Source organism: Lagopus muta, chromosome 1, assembly GCF_023343835.1.
Source record: "Lagopus muta isolate bLagMut1 chromosome 1, bLagMut1 primary, whole genome shotgun sequence".
In the NCBI taxonomy this organism is placed as follows: Eukaryota; Metazoa; Chordata; class Aves; order Galliformes; family Phasianidae; genus Lagopus; species Lagopus muta.
The window spans coordinates 175,399,773-175,421,525 of NC_064433.1; the positions used below are offsets into that span (position 1 = coordinate 175,399,773).

At 43.3% G+C, this 21,753-nt stretch overlaps 1 protein-coding gene across 1 annotated transcript in view; it reads left to right on the top strand.

The window, feature by feature from the left end:
- Nucleotides 1-4,190: 4,190 nt before the first annotated feature.
- SPATA13 (spermatogenesis associated 13) overlaps nt 4,191-21,753 on the top strand; it is a 146,354-nt gene continuing 128,791 nt past the window's right edge. Inside the window, exon 1 of the mRNA XM_048933638.1 lies at nt 4,191-4,283. Within this exon, the coding sequence (XP_048789595.1) occupies nt 4,206-4,283 (78 nt within the window). The 5' untranslated portion in view covers nt 4,191-4,205. The remainder of the gene's footprint in view (nt 4,284-21,753) is intronic.

Genomic DNA, 21,753 nt, shown 5'->3' on the forward strand with positions numbered 1-21,753 from the left:
ATGCCCCAACCATCATGTGCTTTCTGAGGTGATATGAAAACATGCGATTATTTGCTGTTAGCCCCTAACAGGCATCTCATGATAGATTCATAAATTGAGGTAGTGTCATTCATAAATGTCCTTCGTTCTATGAGTTTTGATCTCTAATTTTGACCAGAAAATGTTATGCCAGTGGAGGGCAGATTTGGTTGCTTCTGCCTGTCTTCCATTTATACTTTTCATCTGGCAGCAGCCTGAAAATCTGCAGTGGTGGTTTGCAGCTAGTGAATTCTGTGTAAGTGTATGCGTTGAATCAGACTTAGGGCTAGCTTCTGTGCTACTGTCATAGAATCATAGAGTCATTAAGGTTGGAACAGAGTAAGAACACCTAGTCCAATCATCAGCCATCTCCTCCATGCCCAGTAACCACATCCGTCAGTGCCAAATCTCCATGTTTCTTGGACACCTTCTGGGATGGTGATTCCACCACCTCCCTGGGCAGCCTGTGCCACTGCCTTGCCATTATTTCAGAGAAGAAATTTTTCCTAATATCCGACATGAACCTCCTCTAGCACAACTTGAGGCCATTCCCTCTTGTCCTATTGCTGTTACCTGGGAGAAGAGGCTGACCCCCACCTCACCGCACCCTCCCTTCAGGCAGTTGTAGGGAGCAATAAGGTCTCCCCTGAACCTCTTCTCCAGACTGAACAATCCCAGCTTACAGCTGCTCCTCATCAGACTTGTGCTCCAGACCCCTCACAGCTTCATTGCCTTTCTCTGAGTATGCTCCAGGGCTTCAATGTCCTTCCTGTAGTGAGGGGCCCAAAACTGAACACAGTACTGAGTATAGAGGGAATTGTATCCAGAGGAGAGTGGCACCGCTGCCTTTAGGATACTATCAAGATGCAATACCACATATATTTCACAGCATAAAATGCTGTCTATGGGAGAAGCACAAAATATTGCTGTCTCAGTTAATCTTTCTTGTTTGCTAGAGCTGACAGGTAATCTGCCTTTTTGGATGGATCTCAGAATCTGTGTCTACAGTTGTTGCCACTCTGAGATATGCTTCTGGATCTTATTGCTTCTTTGAGAAGGAAGAAAAGTGTGGGGTGTCCTGGAAAAACAGGATGCATGCTGGCATGTATGTATTGAAGGAAAAGAAAAGTGAAGTAATGATCCGCAGTGGGTATTTCTAAGTATGCCATAAAGTAGTACATGTCAGTAAGCTCCCAGCTGTGATGTCCTATGTAATTTGTTAAGTCAATGTAGTCAGCATATTAAAAGTATATGTTTTAAATAAAAGTATTATGCATGTCTTTGGATTAACAGGAGAAGAAAATACATCTGAGGAGTAACTTCTCTAAATATTTTAAGGCAGTAGATAAGGATGAATGATCTCAGCATAGGCTTCTTTTAATATGCTGAGCTTGATTGACAGTGCAGCAGTGCTCCAGAGGCCCTGCTAGTGCTCAGGCATAAGTTTGGGGCTATATGAAGAATAAATAAAATGTTGCCCTGAGGAGTTTACAGTACAAATAGTAACAAGACATGAATCTTGGGTATCAATCATAAAGTAGGAGGAAACAAAGAAGCAGGGCGTGATAGTGAAGGATAATGGGGAGAGGAGGGAAATGTGTACTGTGCTGGCTGAGCATCTAGCTTGGTGGTTTTCATCCTTTTGTATTTCATTCTCTCTATCAGTGTGGCACAAATTACCAAGGGATCGAGACCCAAGCCTGACAGCCTGTGCCAACATTTTCTTACAGGAACAGCAGCATTGCTGGCCACTGGAAGACAGTTTACAGGGAAACAACTTTAGTTTACAACTGTCTTGGAAATGAATCTTTCCTCATAAAGGAAACTTTCTCCTTCAGATTCTCAGTAAACCTGCACTTAAATCATATTGGTTATAAAACTAAAGCAAGAAAATACTTAAATTTATTTTGCCTCCACTCCATCCCCTGGTGATTGAATAGTGCTAAAAAAATCTAATTAGATGAGTAAATGAGAGCAGACCAGAGGAAAAGCAAGTCAGTAGCAGAGGGGAAAGCACATTTCACTGTGCATGAGTCCCTTCAGAAATGTACAAATATATTACAATCAGTACATTATTTGCCAGGACCTGAATTCTATTTCTCTTTATGGAAACAAAAAGCCCACCTAACACATAATCCCAGCAAACAGATGACTTTGGTCTGTCCAGTCAATCATGGCTTATGTGACAGGACATATCATTCTGCTGTTGTAGACTCATAGAATGGTTTGGGTTGTAAGGGGTGTTAAAGCCCATCCACTTCAAACCCTCATGCTGTGGGCAAGGTTGCCACCCTCTACATCAGGCTGCCCAGGGCCCCATCCTAACTGGCCTCCAGAGATGGGGTAATTTAAAGGTAGGCATCAGGTCTGCATGGCAGTGATCAGAATGGGCTTCCTACAAAATTCTCCTATCACATCTTATTCATATTGAAGGTAACTGGCACTTGGCTGCTTGGTTGGCCTTCTTGGAAGGTTTTCTGGTACTGGGAGTTGAGCTATGAGGATATATATATAATATATATATTAGGATTTTGAATAATGATTTTGTGTCATGGCTTGTGTCGCCTTTAACGACCACAGGCTTAAATTCTGCTAGTGCAGGCGTTAAAGTACAGCAAGCTGTCCATATGCTGTCATCAAAAGGTCTGGTGCAATTCCTTAGCTTTAACTTGTTCCATGGCTTCTTTGAGGCCACAAGAATTGGATTACTAGGATAAGTGAATTCTTACGGGGTTGGGTTGTCAATGTACCACTCCCCTTGGTGAGTTGTGGCAAGTCTAATCTGTCCAGTGTTGGTATGACCATTGTATGAATGTGGGAATTCATTGGTAAGAAGAAGAGGTTCTCAGAATGACCTCTTTCCAACATCATGAGTTGTCACTGGTAGAATCATTACTAGTTAGCAGAACTCAAGACATTTTGATAACCTCCTCATTCAGTAACTAACAACTGTCTGGGGTCTCAGAGCAGTCCCACTGAGCAAACTGGGGAAAGAAACCACATCTTTGAACCATTAATGGAAATTTTGAAGGAATGTATTAATCTCATGTCATTTTTCTGAAATGCCAACATGTGGGTTGCTTTTCTTTAGTAGGTGATGAGAAAGAGGTAATTATTGAGGGCAGTTGATCCTACCCATCTTCTTCCACTGGCAGAGAAGGAAATTAGCTTGAACTATCAACCTAATTTTTGGAAGGTTAAATACATATGAGAGGTGTTTTCCAAACTAACTCTGTCTTTGCATGCTAGTAGCATTGTGTGATGATATCAGGCAGTGCTGACTGCACCTCCTGTGTTCATCGGGGAGGCATCTTCCTCGCACAGTGTCTCTCACATCAGGTAACACAGAGCTCATGCATTCAGTCAGCCACTAGTAATGGCAGGAAAGGGTCTCCTACACTACTTGATTTGCTTTCCTTCTTTCGTCTTCTTCATTTTCCTTCACCCAAGGATAAATCTGCCTCTGAGGTTGAAGTGGGTTGGGGTTCGTGACTTGCTTGTTGTCCTGTCCTGTCCCTAGTTTCCAAATGTGGCTATCTGTGACCCCCATTACCCAGCCCTGTGCAGAGTAGCCCATGTGACCGATCCCTTGGCACAGCCAGTGCATTGCCTTGGTGGTAGCGTGGGATGAAAAAAGCACAATGTTCATCTTTTCTGTGTGGGGCTTGTTTATCTGCACAACATCCAGGCCACTTGGGGAGAGCTCTCCTGTTGGTGATCCCTGGCAACAAAAAACAAATCACATCAAGGCAAAATTAGAGAAATTCCCCTAGACAAAGAGCTGCTCTAAAACAAAGCTCCATTTTTGTAGTGCATTGTCCTGGCTCTGTGTGAGTCTTGTAAAGAGACAAAGGCGAGCAGGAAGGAAATCTCAGCTGCTTAGTAAATGCCCTAATTTGATTTATTTGCTGCTCCCTTCCCCCACCCAAACTGTTGTGCTAACCTGTTAGTCCCAACTCAGACAAGTAAAACCAGCTAATCTGATTAGTCCTGACACACAGGAGTGAGGCTGCTGGGAAAAGCTGGACCCTTACAGCTGTTTCAGGCTTCAGCTTCTATCATAACGTTATGGGTTTGCCTCATGTATAGCGCAGCGTGACAGGAGCCCGGCAGCATGTACACAAGTGAGCAGTGTGACCGTCACCGAGGATTTCTGCCCTGGATCTGAGGCCGCTGGAATACAAACCATGTTTCGTGTCACCTTCAATGTAGTGACAGAGAAAGTTACCTTCACCTTGGCAGCCTGCCCCTCCGTCACATGGAAGGTAAGTTCAGATATGCATCGCACAGCCATGCTGGCAGCACAGGGAATGACAATTTAAGCTGTGAGCCATGTTGACAAAATTTTAAGGGAAGCGATAACATTTTAAAGGAACTGCACTGCAAAATGGCGTATACAAGACTGGTTGGAACTAGCCAGACTAAATGGATCTGAGCCTAGAGAACAGATTATTAGTTGCCTTTTAAAGCTTCTGTCACCTGACTTTTAAAATATCCAAACACATAAACACTTTCCTACTTTCAGCCTGGCAATGCTACTGTAGTTGTAGTGACAGCAAATGCAGAGAGGTGTATAAACACACAAACTTACTCATTTCTAAAGGAAAGAACAGTGTTTGCAGAAAACTTTCAAGCTTCCTAGATAACGAGGGTTAAATGGATACGTGAGCTGTACCAAGATATGATAAATTTGAAAAATTTGTATCCCTACAATAAAGGATTTGAAGCAAAAAAGCCCAACAACTCTAGAGACACAAATTACCTGGCGTGTGGTTGTGATAAAATTTGGCAGAAGCCAGAGCTGCTTTGTATGTCAGCTGTTCATTCAGAGATTCGGGTCAGACCTTCATTTCTTTGAGACAAGTATTCCTATCTCGAGAAGCCCAGCATTGTCAGGATGAGCTGGGACAGATTGCATTGCCTTTCCTTTCTCTGTCAGTGAGTGTGTGCTTTCATGATAGTGCAGTTGGAGAATGAACCCACTTGATATTCTATGAAGTATTACTTTAAAATCTTCGTTTTAGATTCAATTATTTACAGAGCAGTGACTGTAGGAAGGTTACCTCTATCTGTTATTAGGCATTTAAGTTGTGAGCCAATTAGGAGAAACCAGATGCTGTGAGAGAGCAGGGTAACTGCTCTTGCTTCAGCTCTGCATGATTCATTACACTGCATAGGTAGTTGTCATATACCTGTACTGTATCCTCTTCTCAGACTTTGACCTGTCTTTTCTCTTGGCCTGTGAAGCAGACACAGCTCAGAAGCTGTTACTGGAAGCTCTTTAAGGTGCCTGCCACTGTGTAGCCCCAGACAAGTTCTGTACTATTTGTAGCATAATACCTTAAACAATAATCATCTGCTGGGGCAAAGTGACTTTGGAATAAAATTCACATGAGAGGAATGTTATAGGAAGCTTTCTTTCTGTGTGGGAAATCTGATCTTTCCAAACTGAGTATTCACTAAATGGTAAAAGTAGGGTCATTTCAACAAAAAATACAATGGCCTTACACACACTTGCTAATGGTGTATTGGAGATTTCTCTGCTTTCACATCAGAACTGTGAGGACTTACAACTCCATGCCTTTAGACTGCAAAGCATATAGAGGAGGGGACTGCAATGGGAAATGGGCCAGGATCACTCTGTACTGTGGTGCTCCTTCCTACTCCTGGCTTGTGGGCTTTTGGTACTCTGCAGACATGGATGTGGCTGTAGCCCAACTCAGTGCTGCATTTTGTTGGTCATTTTCCTCATCGTTCTGTTATGGGGGCCACTAGACGTAAGCGCATCGTAGTAAACCCCTCTGGAACAAATGAGCAAGTACTGAAGAGTGCACCTGGCTGCACTTTTCCAGTTCTCCAGTTGTTCTGTTATTTACGCAGCTCATATTATTTGACAGTGTTGGTGATGTGCAACCACGAGCAATTGCTTAAAGTTAAAAGAAGTTATGGTGCAGTAGATCTTCCTGAAATGTGGTATGCTTACTGATGAACTAAGTATGTGGAAAAGTGGGCACAGAAAAGCAAATGAGATGTCAAGCCAGTAAAGCTGACAAGCAAAAAATAAATTTCTAAGTTAATTTAAGGAAGGTTTTGTGGAGAGAGGTTACATTTTATTGATCAGTCCTTACAGCTGGAAAAAATGCAACATGGTTTGAGGCACGCAAGCCTTCTATTTTCATAGTAGGAAGCTGATGAAAAATATGATTTCCCCACAACCCTGTCTTGCTTATGTCCTAATATCAGCCAGAACAGCACTGTGTGTTAATCGAAATCCTTCAAAGCTGGAAGAGGTCACATCACTGCTGGAATAGGGAAGACGGAAGCATCTACCTTCAAACTACTAAGCCCTTTTCTCTCAAAAGTAGTGGCCCAGCCTGCAGATAGTGTAAAATGTTCTGCCTCTGCATGTACCATAACATGGCAAGCAGGCAAGCCTTGTGTCTTGCAGTGAGGCCAGTGAGGTGTGGGCTTGTGCTGCAGACCTCCTGAGGCCAGGGGGAGTGGTGCAAGCTTTGTCCCAAATCATTATCCTTCTGCTATGCAGCTTTTATTTCTATCAGAAATTAATTTCTAATTAGAAATACTGGTGAAAACTATTCAGGCCAATGCCTGCTCTAATTATAGGTATAATATTCATTCATATGATATTTCAGAAACCGTGGAAGAAAGGCAGGGCTCCTGTTGCAGCCATTTCACGGTCTGCAGGGCATGAAGCTCATTGCTTCTGTTAAAATATTGTTTCATAAAAACTGGTTTAATTAGAAGTGGTGGGAGGGCACGAGTACAGGAAGGCTGAGGGAGGTGACAGCTGAAAGGCTGCTGACAAGTGTGAAGGGCTCAGGATTGAACGTGCCTTTTCAAGTAGGTACCAGGCCTGGAACACCAAAGAGAGAAGCATCTTGATTATAAACCACAAGGATCTTTGTTCTGAAGCCCTGAGGAGGGGATGGGGCTGCTCTTTCCCACAGCTCTGCTTGTTTGCCTCCTCCTCAGAGAACTGGCTGCTGACGCTTCTCAAGCTGTCAGCGGGTGTGGAGCTGGTAGGAGCAGGAGCTGAGTGCTGTGTGATGATGTGCCTGCACTGCACAGATCAGGCTGGGGCTGCTGTCAGCTCAGCCAGAGTTCCTCTCCAAAGGGCTTTCCAGATATCACTCATGCAAATCGCTGTTGTGTTTTCATTTTCAGCTAAAGGTAGGGGAGTCTAGAGTTACACCTCTTTGTGTTCCACATATTGATTTTAAAGGGGATAACATGCAGCTACTGGTACACCAACAAACACCTATCACTTATTTCCTAACTAGAGGACAGAAATATTCTACAACTCCCTAAAAAGAGGTTGTGATGAGGTGTGGATCAGCCTCTTCTCCTGGGTAACAGCAATAGAATGAGAAGGAATGTTCTCAAGTTGCACCACAGGAGGATCAGGTTGGATATTAGGAAAATATTCTCCAAAAGAGTGGTAATGCACTGGCACAGGCAGCCAAGGGCGGTGGTGGAGTCACTGTCCCTGAAGATGTTTAAGAAATGTACAGATGTAGTACTGAATGTCATGGTTCAGTGAGTGATATTGCTGATGTGTGGATGGTTGGACTAGATCAGGGTTGTTGGACCCACAGCCCGCATGCTGCATGCTGTCCAGCACAGCTCTCAACATGGCCACCCCTTGCTGCTGGGCCATCAGGGTGGTGGCTGTGCCCCGCTGAGCACATCCATTGCTCAGTACCAACCACACAGCAGACCTTCATAAACCCTCTCTTACCAGAGAAAAGTACTCCTTGCTTCACAGTCGCTCCTTGTTTATATCATCGCTTTTTGGCAGTACACAAAATTGTGAGCAATTATTGTCAAAAGTCTCTGAAGAACACCTTGAGAACTAACTAAGAATTGCAACCACTGCCATCAAACCCAACTGATGCCTTAGTTTCACAAAAACAAAGTCACACATTAAGTAGTTTTATGGTTTTGCTGCTCTCTTTTTTAATGTTTTAATAAAAATATTAAAAGTTCAAATGTCTTGTTACTTATATATGTTAAATATATTATATATTTTACAAGGGCTCTAAAAGTAATGTCTCCTATTTTATGATGATAGCCCACAATGTTAGAGGTGGATGTTGGTGGTAAGGCAGAAGAGGTGAAACCTTCCCACCAATACCCCATCACATTTTGTTGTCGTGAGCAGCAGAGGGGTGGTCTGACAGAATGGCATCTGACATGGAAGCGCATATGTGAAGCAAAGGTGTGTCACTGAATTTCTGCATGCAGGAAAAATGTCACCCGCTGACATTCATCAGTGCTTGCTGAACATTTATGGAGACCAAACAGTGGATGTGAGCACAGTGAGGTGGTGGGTGCTGTGTTTCAGTAGGTGATGGCAGGGCACCTCCACTGGTGCAGGTTTTGATGAGCGTGCCACGCAGGCTCTTCTTCATTGCTGGTAAAAATGCAGGGCTAATGGTGACTATGTTGAAAAATAGTGTTCTGTATGAGAATTTGCACTACCAAACAGAGTTACTGCGTTCTTTGTGTCTCTTGTAGCATCCATGGAAATAAATAGAAGCCATTGCTTTCAGAGTGACCCAAGAGTGACCCAACATGGCCCAAGACAATTCCTCTTCATTCAGTGTGGCTCAGGCAAGCCAAAGAGTTGGGCAGTCATGGACTGGACAACCTCAGAGGTCTTTTCCAGCCTTAATGATTCTATGATTCTGCTTAGATGAGTGCAGTTCAAGTTCACAAGATACAAACAACTATAGATAAGAGTGTACTCACTCATGAGAATTGGCTGCGCATGAATCCCACTGACTTTCTCTTCCTGCTGACAGTCCTTTTTTTGCTGGGTAACATTCGAACTCAAGGAGGTGGTGGTGGTGGTAATACAGTTCTGTGGTTTTCTACTTGAGCTCAGGAAGTTCACCTGATGGGAACTGGCCTGTCTCAGGGGTCTCTTGTCAGATTGACGCTGTTCTCTGCCTGACACGGATACATGAATGGGCTTGGGTTGTAAGCCAGCACAAGCACGGTGCCAACTTTCAAATGCTGCACAGTGGTTCACTGTCTCTGCCAGCTGCAGATGCTGGGGCAGAGATCTGTCATCCAAATGACTGTGAAGAAACAGTGATGCCAGCTCCTTCCTGGGAATGTGATAACAATGCTCCAGTACTACAAAACAAGCAGTATCTGTGAAAAGAAAACCAGAAAAAATCCTACTGATGGCTGGGGAGAGGAGAAAGCTGTGGGAAGTGGGCAGCGATGTGCAGCTCCTCTGCCTGGGAGCAGCCTCTCATCAAACCTTTACGTGAATGTGATTCAGAAGGATTCAGGCAGTAAATGCACAAGATCAGACAGGTCTGTGATGCTCACTCAGTCCCGCTGTTCAGCAGTAGAGAAGCAAGTGCAGAAGGAGGGCAGCATGACTGTGGTACATGCAGCAATGGATTACTCTAGGGCTTAATCTAGAAAGAGCTTGAATTAGCCCAAGGAGCTGCTTTGCTGCCTGGATCCTAATGAAGTCAGGAGGTGATGGAGCTGAGAATGTTCAGCACCTGTGAGGAGGCATGTCACTTTATTCTTTAAATTGGATGTGGTTTACAGCTTACCAGAGCAGTGCATTATTCCTTGAACTTCATTTCTGTTAAATACAAAGTTGCTAAACTCTTCCAAGTGTAAGTTCCTTGATAGGTATCCAGAAACAGCAATTGCTCTCCTGGAAGATTTTTCTACCTGTTTTTTAAGGACCTCTTAAATGTGTTCAGCAGCTGTTTTTACACCAGCTGCGGTGAACTCTGCTCACTAGCACACGAGGTGTCTGTTTGCTCTCAGGGCACCCCATTGTATGCATTTGTCACTTTTTTTTTGTCACTTTGGGATGCAGCCAAAAAGGAGATTGACAAACTTCCTTCACTTTTCACAGTATTATCTGACCAGTAGTAGCTTATGACCACAAATACTTGTCTCAGCAGCCAGACACTGCCACACTTGGGATTAGGGTGCCTTATTTGGGAGCTTCTGCCACAGAAGCATGTACTCCCCAAGGTGATGACTTATTACTCCAAGCAGTAACACTAGAGCTTCATTACCTCAAGCTGTGATGGTAGACTGAGGCTTTCTGACTTTCATTACATATCTGGGAGCTTCACAGCTCCTGAGATTTCTTGCTACCAGAGATTTGCTCATCTATAAAGGGCTGAAATCCCTCCCTCCATCTCTCCCTGGTTACTTGCTTATGCTACAACACGACCAGCTTTGCTGCATAGCAAAAGCAGCATTTTTCTCAGCTTCATATCAAACACCTCAATGAATATGAATCAAAAGGAGTCAGCTAATAAATGCAGAAAAGCAAACAGGTTTGTATGATCGCTCGGTCCCCAATCGTACTTCACCAGCAGATGGTAGCAAACATCTCCATTCTCTGTGATCCCGGGCTGGGGCTGGCTGCGACCGCCTCACTCGAGTCACTTGTTTCCAGAAATAAGCTGTAAACAAAATCGTTGTGCAATTTGGAACAAGGGAGAAGAAGGATGGAACCAAATGTTTCAGATGTCCTGGGAAATATTGCAGCAATCAGGACAGAAGAATGAAGCAGAACAAAATCCCTGCAGTGACTTGCACTGAATGGCATGAAAAGCATTTTGGTGTCAGTATTATTGTTCTTGCGGTGACAAAAAGGGACCATTATTTGCAATGTCGCAAATGACCAACATTCAGAACAGCATGACAGAATCAAAACTGCTCCGGGTCAGCTCTGGCTGTGTGTGCTGACCCTTTGTCTTTTCAATGGAGACACGGAAAGTTCAGAACGGGTTCTTTGCCTAGAGGCTGTATCTGGTCATTTATTTGTTTTTCTTCTGAGCTGTACCAGTTCTAGTTCTTTTATATTTGATGTGGTCTGTTGATTAGCACTTTCTTTTACTCTGTTCTAATTTTATGGCTTGTGACAACTCTTCTCAGCTTTTTTTCCCTTAGAACAACTAAGCTGAGAGGAAGAGAGAGACAGGAATAAGTGAAAGCTGCTAAACTGTGCCGTGATTCCCAGAAGGAAGCATCTCTTCATTTATAGGACAGCACTGGTTAGAGCTGGGCAAACAACTTGTGGCAAATTACTGTATACATTTTGCCATTACTGTTTTCTGGAGATTTGGGAGTTCTTTGTTTACTTCATGCAAACACTGGTCAGTTCTGCAGGCAGTTCTTGCAAAGCATTCCTGTTATGCTCATTTGTCCATTATTAAGAGGTGGTGATCAGAATCCTGAGGAGTTGGTTCTGCTCTCTGATTGGACTTTTAGAATGATCTCTGTGCTTATTTGCTGGACATGAAAAATGGTCTCTGAAATGCCTTTTGAAACAAGGCAATGGCTTTTTATGGGTATGAATATGAATTCTTTCTCCAGTGCTTATCCTGGTCAAAGCCAGAACATCTTTCTCATTCAAAGTTTCGAGAGGAGAAAGGAACAAATTGAATTACTGTATTGTGCTGTGTCTCGTGCAGGGCAGTTTGCCCTGGAAAGCAGTGCAGAATGCTGATGGACTAGCTGTACCTTGCTCAGTGGTCGTGCTGCATATCTGAGAACTTCAAGGTTTTACTTTGGATTTAAGTCTTGCAATTATTAGAAATGCTTTTTGCACCTTTGGCAGACTGAATGCTGTTGTTAATCAGTTCAGCTCCATTGAAATCAGTAAGCTGTGTTGTGTTCATATATACCGTGTTGAACGTATTCTGCCCTGCTGAACTACCCCAATAGGACAACACTGCATCTTAGAGTGTGCTACCTGTGGACAGAGGAGATGATCAGATTGTTCCAGGGATAATCCAAGGCTCTGTTTGGGAGATTTTGGTTGCTGTTCTTCAGCATGAAAACGTGCTGGGAAAGACCTGGGCATTGGTGGGCTTAACCACATATCTGACAGAGATGGAAATGGAAGAAGACATGTGCAGGTGATTGTAACACCACAGGTTGGCACTGTGGTGAATCTGCCAGCAGGGAGCCTAATGCTTCATCAGAAGTGGCATGGCCAACAGAAGCCAAGCTCTGGTTTGCCAAACTGACTGGTGGTTCAAAAGCACTGGTGGATCAACTTTGTACAGGCAGGCTCTATGCCTGATCAGGTATAATCTGCCTGCGTGTTTTAATTTTAGATCTATGCAGTTATTATTTGACATCAGTTCTACCTTTAGTCATCCTTTATTGCCTCAGTGAGACTTTAGAGGCCAGAGATGATAGCCTTGCAAGATGAACCTGGGTAAGAAATAATAGGGAAAGAGTCAATACACAGAAACTGAATGCAGACACTGAAGAGAATGTCTAGAAACCCAGGGAAGTCAAGGTCCCTGTTAAAGAAGTGTTAATTTGAGCATTATGGAGACTGTAAAAGATGATGGCACAACAACAAAGCAAAGAAGTGAGTGTATGGGGGAGATCTGAGGAGGTGTTTTGTGGAACTGAAGCATTGGGTTCTGACTGCAAGGAACAAATCTGCTTTATGTGAGATGTTGACTCTGATAATAATACATCATGGAATGACAGAGCAGCTATGTATTTTACCCATGAGATTCAGTTTCTGTTCCAGTGCAGATGTGTAGTGCTTGGTAATCGTGGTAGTGGGGGGGTACTGTGACTCACGTAGCCACTTAATGCCTTATTTAACAATATCCAGGGCTCTTCCCACAATTATTGCTGAAGGAGCAGTCACAAAGTTCGTGCTGTGTGTAGAAGCCTCCTACAGTGATAGTTCATTCCTCTTTATAAAATACTCATTATCTTTGTGCAGCTAAAAGCATCCTAGGTGCTTTACAAATCATTAAAAAATGTGGTCCCTGGCCTAAAGTGCTTTCTACTTCAGTTCAGACATGATGTGGCATGTGAGAAGTGGGAGTGAGATGGTCCAGGGATCGATGGGAAACAGAGTTCCTACAATATGAGCAGCCTGCTGTGATGTTTATACAACATGAGCATAAATCTGTGTCCAGACCCCTGCCCTGTCTGAAGTTAGCCTAATTCTTGGCAGAAACGAGAGCTGTATGGCATTAACTTGGCATTGAAAGAACTCTGACTGATGACAGCTTCATTTTTTACTTTTGATGAGACTCTTGTGAAGCACATCACAACCTGCAGAATTAAGAAATATATCCCTGTTTGCCTTAATATGCCATTCAGTAAATCAAGATAATTTAGCTACAGCTTTAGAAGAACTTGAGCAACTCCTGCAGCAGGGACAGGAACCTCCATATACTGGGAGTGGGCAGTTGAAAAAATGGATTACAGACATTATTTAGCTTGCAACGTGGTCACAAAATGTGGTGGAAACATTTCTTTGTCTGCATCCTATTAAAGTTTCTTACAAGGCCAGCAAATTTTACTCAGACTTGCAAATCTCACTGGGTCTTTGCAAAATCGTTCTCAGCAGCAGGGAATGTTTAGCTGTGTCTTTGAAGCTCATCATGCTCTTCAGACAAAAATGTCCTGAGGCAACACCTCCTCCCCGAGAGAAAGACAAGTAAGTTAAAAAGTCTTCATTTACAACCGGAGGGAAATAATCCTTTGCCTTATCGTCTGGCTGCTATTAATACTACTCACCTGTTTCACAAGGAAACTGGCCAGTTAATCCACGACTGATGGATCAGGCTGCCCCGGCCCCACTGCTGCTACTGATCCCAGAGGGTTAGGAAACATAAGATACTGTGTGGAGTCCCCCAGATTTTACTAAATGAACCCAGAAATGGAAAAGTGTCCCTCCTGCTGTCTCCTGTGCTTGCAGATGAGGTAGTAGAGAAGCTGCCTCCAGCAGGAACACTGCTCTGCTGTTCAGGGACAGGAGTATCAGAGAGGCTTGCAAACCTCTGGAGGCACCATGCTGTTTATTTCCTTTGGTGCTTTCAAGCATTCCTCTCTTGAACCTCTATGACAAAGCAGTCTTAGCTGGCTCTGAGTCAGATAAGATCAAATCAACAACCTAAAACCAGAGGGAGGATTTCTAAGGACCACATTGCTCAAACAGAATGGAGGATGCATGGCTGCACTGGCTGTCCCACCCTCAGCTTGCTCTACTCCAAGCTTGGAATTTGCACAGCATGGCCTGGCGAAAGGAAAATACAGCATTTAGATCAGGACACTGAAATGAGCGAAAGTTTTCCACTTAAAGTTTATCAATCACTATGTAAATTGAATCAAACAGTGAGCTATGTAGATAGCTCAAGGTACAGAGCATGTAGTCTGGTAGACTTCTTGTTATCTGTTCTCTGTTTGTCTCGTCACCCTTCTGGCAATAGTATAACCAAGGTCTGGATAAACACTATAACTCTAGGTAATCCGAAAGATAAGCTGAGAGGCTTTCATCATTTAAACCTCTTTAAGTTCCTAATGCATTGCCAGGAGATTTATATAGACCAAAAGTTACAAAAACAACCACTTATAAAAATATTTTCTTTCATTTGTATGTCAAAATGCAAATGTCTCCCACAGCATTCTCCTGCAGAAGCTGGCAGCCAGAGGCTTGGATGGGTACACTCTTGGCTGGGTAAGGAGCTGGCTGGAGGGCCGGGCACAGAGAGTGGTGGTGAATGGAGTCAAATCCAGCTGGCGACCGGTCACGAGCGGTGTTCCCCAGGGGTCGGTGCTGGGGCCTGTCCTCTTCAATATCTTTATTGATGACCTCGATGAGGGCATCAAGTGCACCCTCAGTAAATTCGCAGATGACACCAAATTGGCTGGAAGTGTGGATCTGCCTGGGGGTAGCGAGGCCCTACAGAGGGATCTGGACAGGCTGGAGAGCTGGGCTGAAGCCAATGGGATGAGTTTCAACAAGGCCAAATGCTGGGTCCTGCACTTCGGCTACAACAACCCCAGGCGACGCTACAGGCTTGGGGCGGTGTGGCTGGAGGACTGCGTAGAGGAAATGGACCTGGGGGTATTGATTGATGCTCGGCTGAACATGAGCCGACAGTGTGCCCAGGTGGCCAAGAAGGCCAATGACATCCTGGCTTGCATCAGAAACAGTGTTGCAAGCAGGAGCAGAGAGGTGATTGTTCCCCTATATTCAGCACTCGTCAGGCCGCACCTCGAGTACTGTGTCCAGTTTTGGGCCCCTCACTGCAAGAAAGATATTGAGGCCCTGGAACGTGTTCAAAGGAGGGCAACGAAGCTGGTGAGGGGTCTGGAACACAGGCCATATGAGGAGAGGCTGAAGGAGCTGGGAATGTTCAGCCTGGAGAAGAGGAGGCTCAGGGGAGACCTTATTGCTCTCTGTAACTTCCTGAAGGGAGGTTGTAGTGAGCTGGGGGTCGGCCTCTTCTCTCGTGTCATTAGTGATAGGACCAGGGGGAATGGCTTCAAGCTACGGCAGGGGAGATTCAGGCTGGACATGAGGAAGTATTACTTTTCAGAAAGGGTGGTCAGGCACTGGAATGGACTGCCCAGGGAGGTGGTGGAGTCACCAAGCCTGAGGGTGTTCAAGGAAAGGCTGGATGTTGTGCTGAGGGACATGGTTTAGTGGGAGCTACTGGGAATAGGTGAACGGTTGGACTGGATGATCTCTTAGGTCTTTTCCAACCTTGGTGATTCTATGATTCTATGATTCTATGAAAATTTGACTTCTGTCTTGAAGCAGAAGTTGTAGCATCACCATTTAACACTGTTGCTGCCACTTCATTCATCTGAGGACAGCACTGTCATCTCCTGCAAACACAGAATCCCAAAGCTGTGGTCTGGGAGGTCAGGAACTTGCCTGCGTGCAGCCTGTAGACTTTTCTTCATTGAAGACCATATGGGGTTTAACAATTTTGTAGAACCATGGAACGGTTTGGGTTGGAAGGAGCCCCAAAGCCCATCCAGTTCCAAGCTGCCATGGGTACCTCCCACCAGATCGAACTTCCCAGGATCCCATCCAGCCTGGCCTTGAACACCTCTGTGGATGGGGCACCTACACTTCTCTGAGTATTCTGAGTCAGTGCCTCATCGCCCTCTGAGTGAAGAATTTATTCCTAATCTCTAATATAAATATAATCTCTTTCACTTTCTTTGGTTCAGCATTAGCAAACCCTCCCTCTGCTTTGAAAAGCTGCCATTTTGACCTATACCAATCTGTTAGAAAGCAATGACAGGCTCAGTTGTATGCAAGAATTGTTTGCCCTCTACAAACTCAGATTAACTATGTCAGTAGGATATTATTATGTACACTACTGTAACCATTAACTAATGACTACTAAACACAATGAATTTCTGTACTTCGAGAGAACTACAGTACTCAGTCGGTCCAGTGCCCGTTACCTCAAAGGCAGTCAGACCAGGGTTTGTCTCTGAATTACAGGAAACATTAACTGTCCTGAAACTCATGCATCATTCCTTTCAGTTTCTGAATCCTTGAAATAGAATCTGATTCATTTTGTCAAAATATTAAACATTTTCACAGTATTCTCTTGGCTTTATTCGGAGAGCAGATCTGAAGTAATCGCTGGCTGCAGACTGGCTGTAGTGGCTGAGAATCTCCTTAAAGCAGATCCACAAGGACCAAGTTTCTGTGCAAGAAACTAAATGGTAGTGTGACTGCTGGAGGAAAACTCATGAAGTTTAGGTGTGCTCAGCCTTCCCTTACTGGACAGAGTTGCTACTGTTTCCAAATGGTGGGCCTGTTAACAACCTACCATGTCCCAAGGTTCTAGTCTTTCTATCATCTTTGCAGGGAGGAACACTGGTCTGTGCCCAGATAGTTGTGTTTTTCCAGTAGAAGCAGGCCTGGGAAAAGTATGGAGTATATTACTTAGTCCAACAAGCGAGACCCAGCCAGAGAATGAACCTTGATGCAAGAGGTGGCAAGTGTTCCCAGGTCCCAGGTTAGATATTGTCAAATACCAGGTTCATAAAACGGGGGGAGGGATAAGATTCCTCTCTGTGAGAAATGCACAGCTCATTAGTTCAGTAACTAAATAACTGGTTGTTTGAGCTGATGGATAATATGAGCTACTGTGTTTCTGAGCTTAAAAATGTTTTTAATGAGCATTAGTCATACGGGTGACTAACGTCCGTGTTTGTGCTGATGTTTAGCCAGTCTGAATAGATGTAGGTTTAATAAATGATCTCCAGGCTTTGAGGTTCTGCCCAGTTCTGCATCCAAAGCAGGGAAGAGGGAATCATTGATACCAGATTGAAATAAAGAAACAACAGAGTAAAATCATCAAAGCCGTGGGACAAAGGCCTGGTTTAGCCAGGGTACAGAGAAGTATTCAGCAGTTTCTGAAAGCTGCCACTGCAGCCTCCTCTCAATTGCACGGCATACATTTCAACATAATTCCTGCTTTAAGTGGAGGAGGCCAATTATAACTTATCGAATCCATAATTTAGAAGAATTTAGACATAAAGCCTCATGTATAACTCAAGTAAGATGTCCTGAGTCACTTGGGATATTGTTGTTGCCTTCTTTCTGCTGAAGATACGAGACAGAAGAGCTCATCTGAGGAATTAATTCTGTACCGTTTAGCAATCTCATTGCCGTCCTTGTGCTGTGAGCTGTTCAATTTGTTCCATTCACTGTTCTTTCCAATTCTGTCAGCAGGACAATTTACTGCAGACTGTCAATGTGCATTGAATCTCTAATGAATTATGGAAATGTACTGTGAAAGCCTGACCTTTTCTTGTGTTTGTATTGGGATTTCCCAGTAGTCCTTTTCTCGTTTGCTTTCATGCTCAAAGCAGAAAATAGTCATTTCAAATATTGTGAAGTCTACCCAGCTATATGAAAGCTCATCCTCAAAAATAAAAAACAAATATTTCCTGCAGCTAAAAAATGACACAGATGTTATTAGCTGAGGGGAATTATTGGAGAATGTAACAGGCTCCTCATCAGATATAGAGACAAGGCATGTGGAATTACTACAAATGCAAAGAAGTCTTCACTCTACAACATCTGATCATCATTAATGTAGATTTCCAAAAATTTGGAGATGGTGTCTCCGTTTTCTCATGCAACCAGAAAGACAGATATTTATCTAGACAGCTATGTTAGCCAGATGCATCTTCTGAGTGTTGTTTGTTTTATTGTTTGTTTGTTTTGGGTTCTTTTTGTTCCTAAGGAGAGAAAGTGTAAAAGCCAGAGCAAGAATTAAACAAGTTATCCAAATATTACCTGATGTCCAGTATGAGTGTGATGCCCATGTGGCTGCAGGTTCTTGCAGTATCTTGTCAGCTTTTCCATTCTCAAGTCCATGTGCTTTACATAGTAAAGCACCAGTTCCAAGAAGTGTGCTGAACTCATCACATCCAAGCTCCCACAACTCCTGGTATGTTTTGACTTAAAGTTGAGTGGCTGTGACTGGCAGAATGAATCAAACCCAGTACTTAGGTAATTTTTCTCATTTTAATTCCTTGAAAATGGCCAAAGCCAGACACGAAGTTGAATTCTGAACCTGGGAAGTTCACTTTCCAACAGCTGATTAACTTCCACAGCTCTTGGTGGGCACAGGATAGAGTATGTCATCTGGTGAGAGGGTACAGTGATCTGGACATGTAGCATCTGATCTAAAGCTCTGTGAATCCAGGGAGAAGCTTGCCAGGCCTTGAATCAGTCTTTTTAGATCTAATTTAGTGTCAAGACAAGCTGGATCAGTTTTCTAAACTAGAACATAGATGCAGGCAGATAACAGAGGAGATGCTGTATTCTTTTATACAACCAAAAAGGGAAGGTTTCTTTCAGGGTGCCTTAACATAATGCCTCATCAAAAGACAGAAATGGATGTGCAGGTATATTCTCTTACAACTATTGGGAATACAGCATTCTTTGATTTACTGACAGTGTGGTCAGACAAGCACAGATCATGTTAAGCTTAAGAGTAACTGCAGTGCAATGTAAAATCCTTTGCATGAAGCTGGTTTAAGGACACTTCTTACCATTGTCCCTGAGGGATCAGAAATGTATCCCTTGGTCTCTCTTTTCTTCTTAGGATGTCCCGGTTGAACCATTTGTGCTCCTGATCCTGGTGTTCCAGAGCATCACAAAGGCTGTGAAATTACCTGCTGGATGTGAGAGAAAAAAGCAAATGTGAATCACTTGGTCTACTTCCAGCATTAGCTGGTTTGCAGTCTACGCACAGTAGCAGTTGTATTACAGTCAAATACACCCACCAAAATGGCACGAACATGTACTCTTGCACAGGTAGGAGGGGTACACCACTGTACCTCCCTTGTCCTTTAGAGCTGAAACTGAGCCATAGTAACACTGACAGCAAAATCCTGGCCTTATGGTACATGGTGCTTCTTGACGTATCTGTGCATGCAGATCTGCTTTAATAATTTTGCATTTATTCAACATTCACAAGATATTTTCATAAGGGAACCCCATGCTGTTAGCTGTAAGCTACGTGTATATAAAGATTTTCTGCCCCAAAGGATTTTTAAATCAGTAATTCTAGTTCAGTTTAAACAGAAGTTATTTAGTGAGCAAAGCCTTTAGAAGTCCCTTTCTCCCATATTCTACACTGACTTCTGCATTTTTTGATGTGCTGGGAAAGGAATTGCCTAAGCTAAACTAAGGCTTGATCTGAATAAACTACTAACCTGACTTTGTGATAGCTGAATATATTTAGTTCCCAGTGACCTGGGTTTGTTTCGCTTGGGACTGGAAGTTCAGGGCCTGTGCTTCTGTTAGCAGAGCTCAGCTACACCACAAAGAGAGCTCTTGTGAAAGGCAGACTGCTTCATCGAGTTTCACTCTTGCTATCCAAGCCTCCACCATATTCATTTACTCTAGAGACAAAGATCCTATCTATAGTGGGGAGTGGGAGATTAATCTGTAAGCAATTTTAAATGGATTTTGTGACAGATATGTATATATAAATATATTTCTCCTAAGAAACAATCCCATGGTCTAAATGTCTTTGTTTTTAAGAAATTCCCTTTGTTATTTGATCTAATTTTTCCATTACTGAGCTTCATCACAATGTCTGTACATTAACATTCATGTCTGTACAATAACACCTGAATGTGAACTCACGAAAAAGCAGAGTTCCTGCAGTTCATTTTTAATCAGAGTACTTAAAAAATAGATTTGAAACCTGCATGATACTAGCAGATCTTGTTATCAAAGCTACATATTATAATAGCTACATATTATAATATGTAGCAGCTCCTCGTGACTTTAATTGAACTGGAATTTTTTCCTCATAGGGAAGACTTCTGTGCTTTCTTTTCCTCTATAGTTTTGAGAACTAGCTGGCACTTAAATAGCAGAGTTCAGCTGTGTAGAAAAGCGTAGAGAACATTAGCAACGCTCAAGGGACTACTTTTACCTGGCTTCTTGAAAGAAGATGTTTTGCTATCAGGTATGTTCATCTTCTTTGTGAATTCACTTTGAGAGCTTACTGATTGCCATTTGTTTTAGAATAATGTAATATTCTGTTTTATGAACTTCTGGAACAGAGATTCCCTTTAACAAGGGTTAGGGTGTGTTCCCGGAGAGCTGCAGTGGTCCCTACACCTTTCTATGAACTTGTGACATCAGAGCTTCCCACCAGTGGGGACAACTCAGCTCCTGTCACAGAAATGCAGTCTGACATACAAAGATGAGGCAGCTCTGATTTCATCTGTCCTCAATAAATCAAGATATATGGTATATCTTTTTCAACATTTGTGAGCTGGACCACTAAACTATCATGGTAGTGAGGATGGTTTGGCTGCACTGGGATGGGAATGGCATCAAACTGCCATGGAGGCATTGAACAAACGTGGAGATGTGGCACGGAGGGACATGGTTAATGGGGATGGGTGACAGTTGGACTCGGTGCTCTTGGAGGTCTTTTCCAACCTTAACAATCCTACAGTTCTATGGCTAATCGTTAGTTCTATGGAAAATTTCTCCCAGCAACCACTTTGGAAGTCTTTGAGAACAGATACTCTGCAGGAATTTTGTTTCCAGTGTTACAAATTAGCACTCATTTTATTTTATTTTATTTAGGCATTTTGGTGTTTCTGTATTTGTTTTTCAACAAGGTCAGAACGTGTGGAGGAAGCTGGAAACCAAACATAGCAGATAAGCCTTTCTCTCCCCCTCCAATACTATAAAAATAGCCGTTTCAAATCAAGTTACAAATGATCCTTTAAAACAGGATAATAATCCAAATGTGCATATCTCAGCCCTATTAAACTGTCAGAGTGGGGTTAGGCACAAATCATAAGCGCAGATCAGATTGACCCTGGTCACTGTGTGGGAGCTGAAAACCCATCAGATTGAGGGTTTGATAGTGATCTCTCACTGAGTACCAAATCAAATACCCTCCCACTGAGTTTCTAAGCGCCCTTAATCTAGATCAGGTGAAGTCGCTGTTTACATGTAAAATGCTAAACATATGTGCAAACCTACATTCTCAGGCTGATGCTGACGGCGCCTTCACGGAGCCTCATGCTGCAATTAGCGAATACATCGCTAGAGGTCCCAAGAAGTCATAAATGAAACGGGTGGCTCACAGCTGGTGCTGGGGGGTATCCAGAAATGTGCATTGTGACTCAGTTCTACTCTTGCCTTCGGTTTCTCAGTTAGATCTGTATGAGTTATAGTGCGAGATGTGAACCTTGGACTGTTTTGGGGACCTCTGAAGTATTTGTTTCTGACATTAACAGCATAAATAAATTCTGCATGAAGTTCTTTGCATGTTTAGCTTTTCAGAGAGGAGCTGATGAGTCATAGGTTTCTGAAGCATCTTGTTCCCAGCAGTACACTTTTGGGACACTAATTAGAAAGCATCAGAACAATAA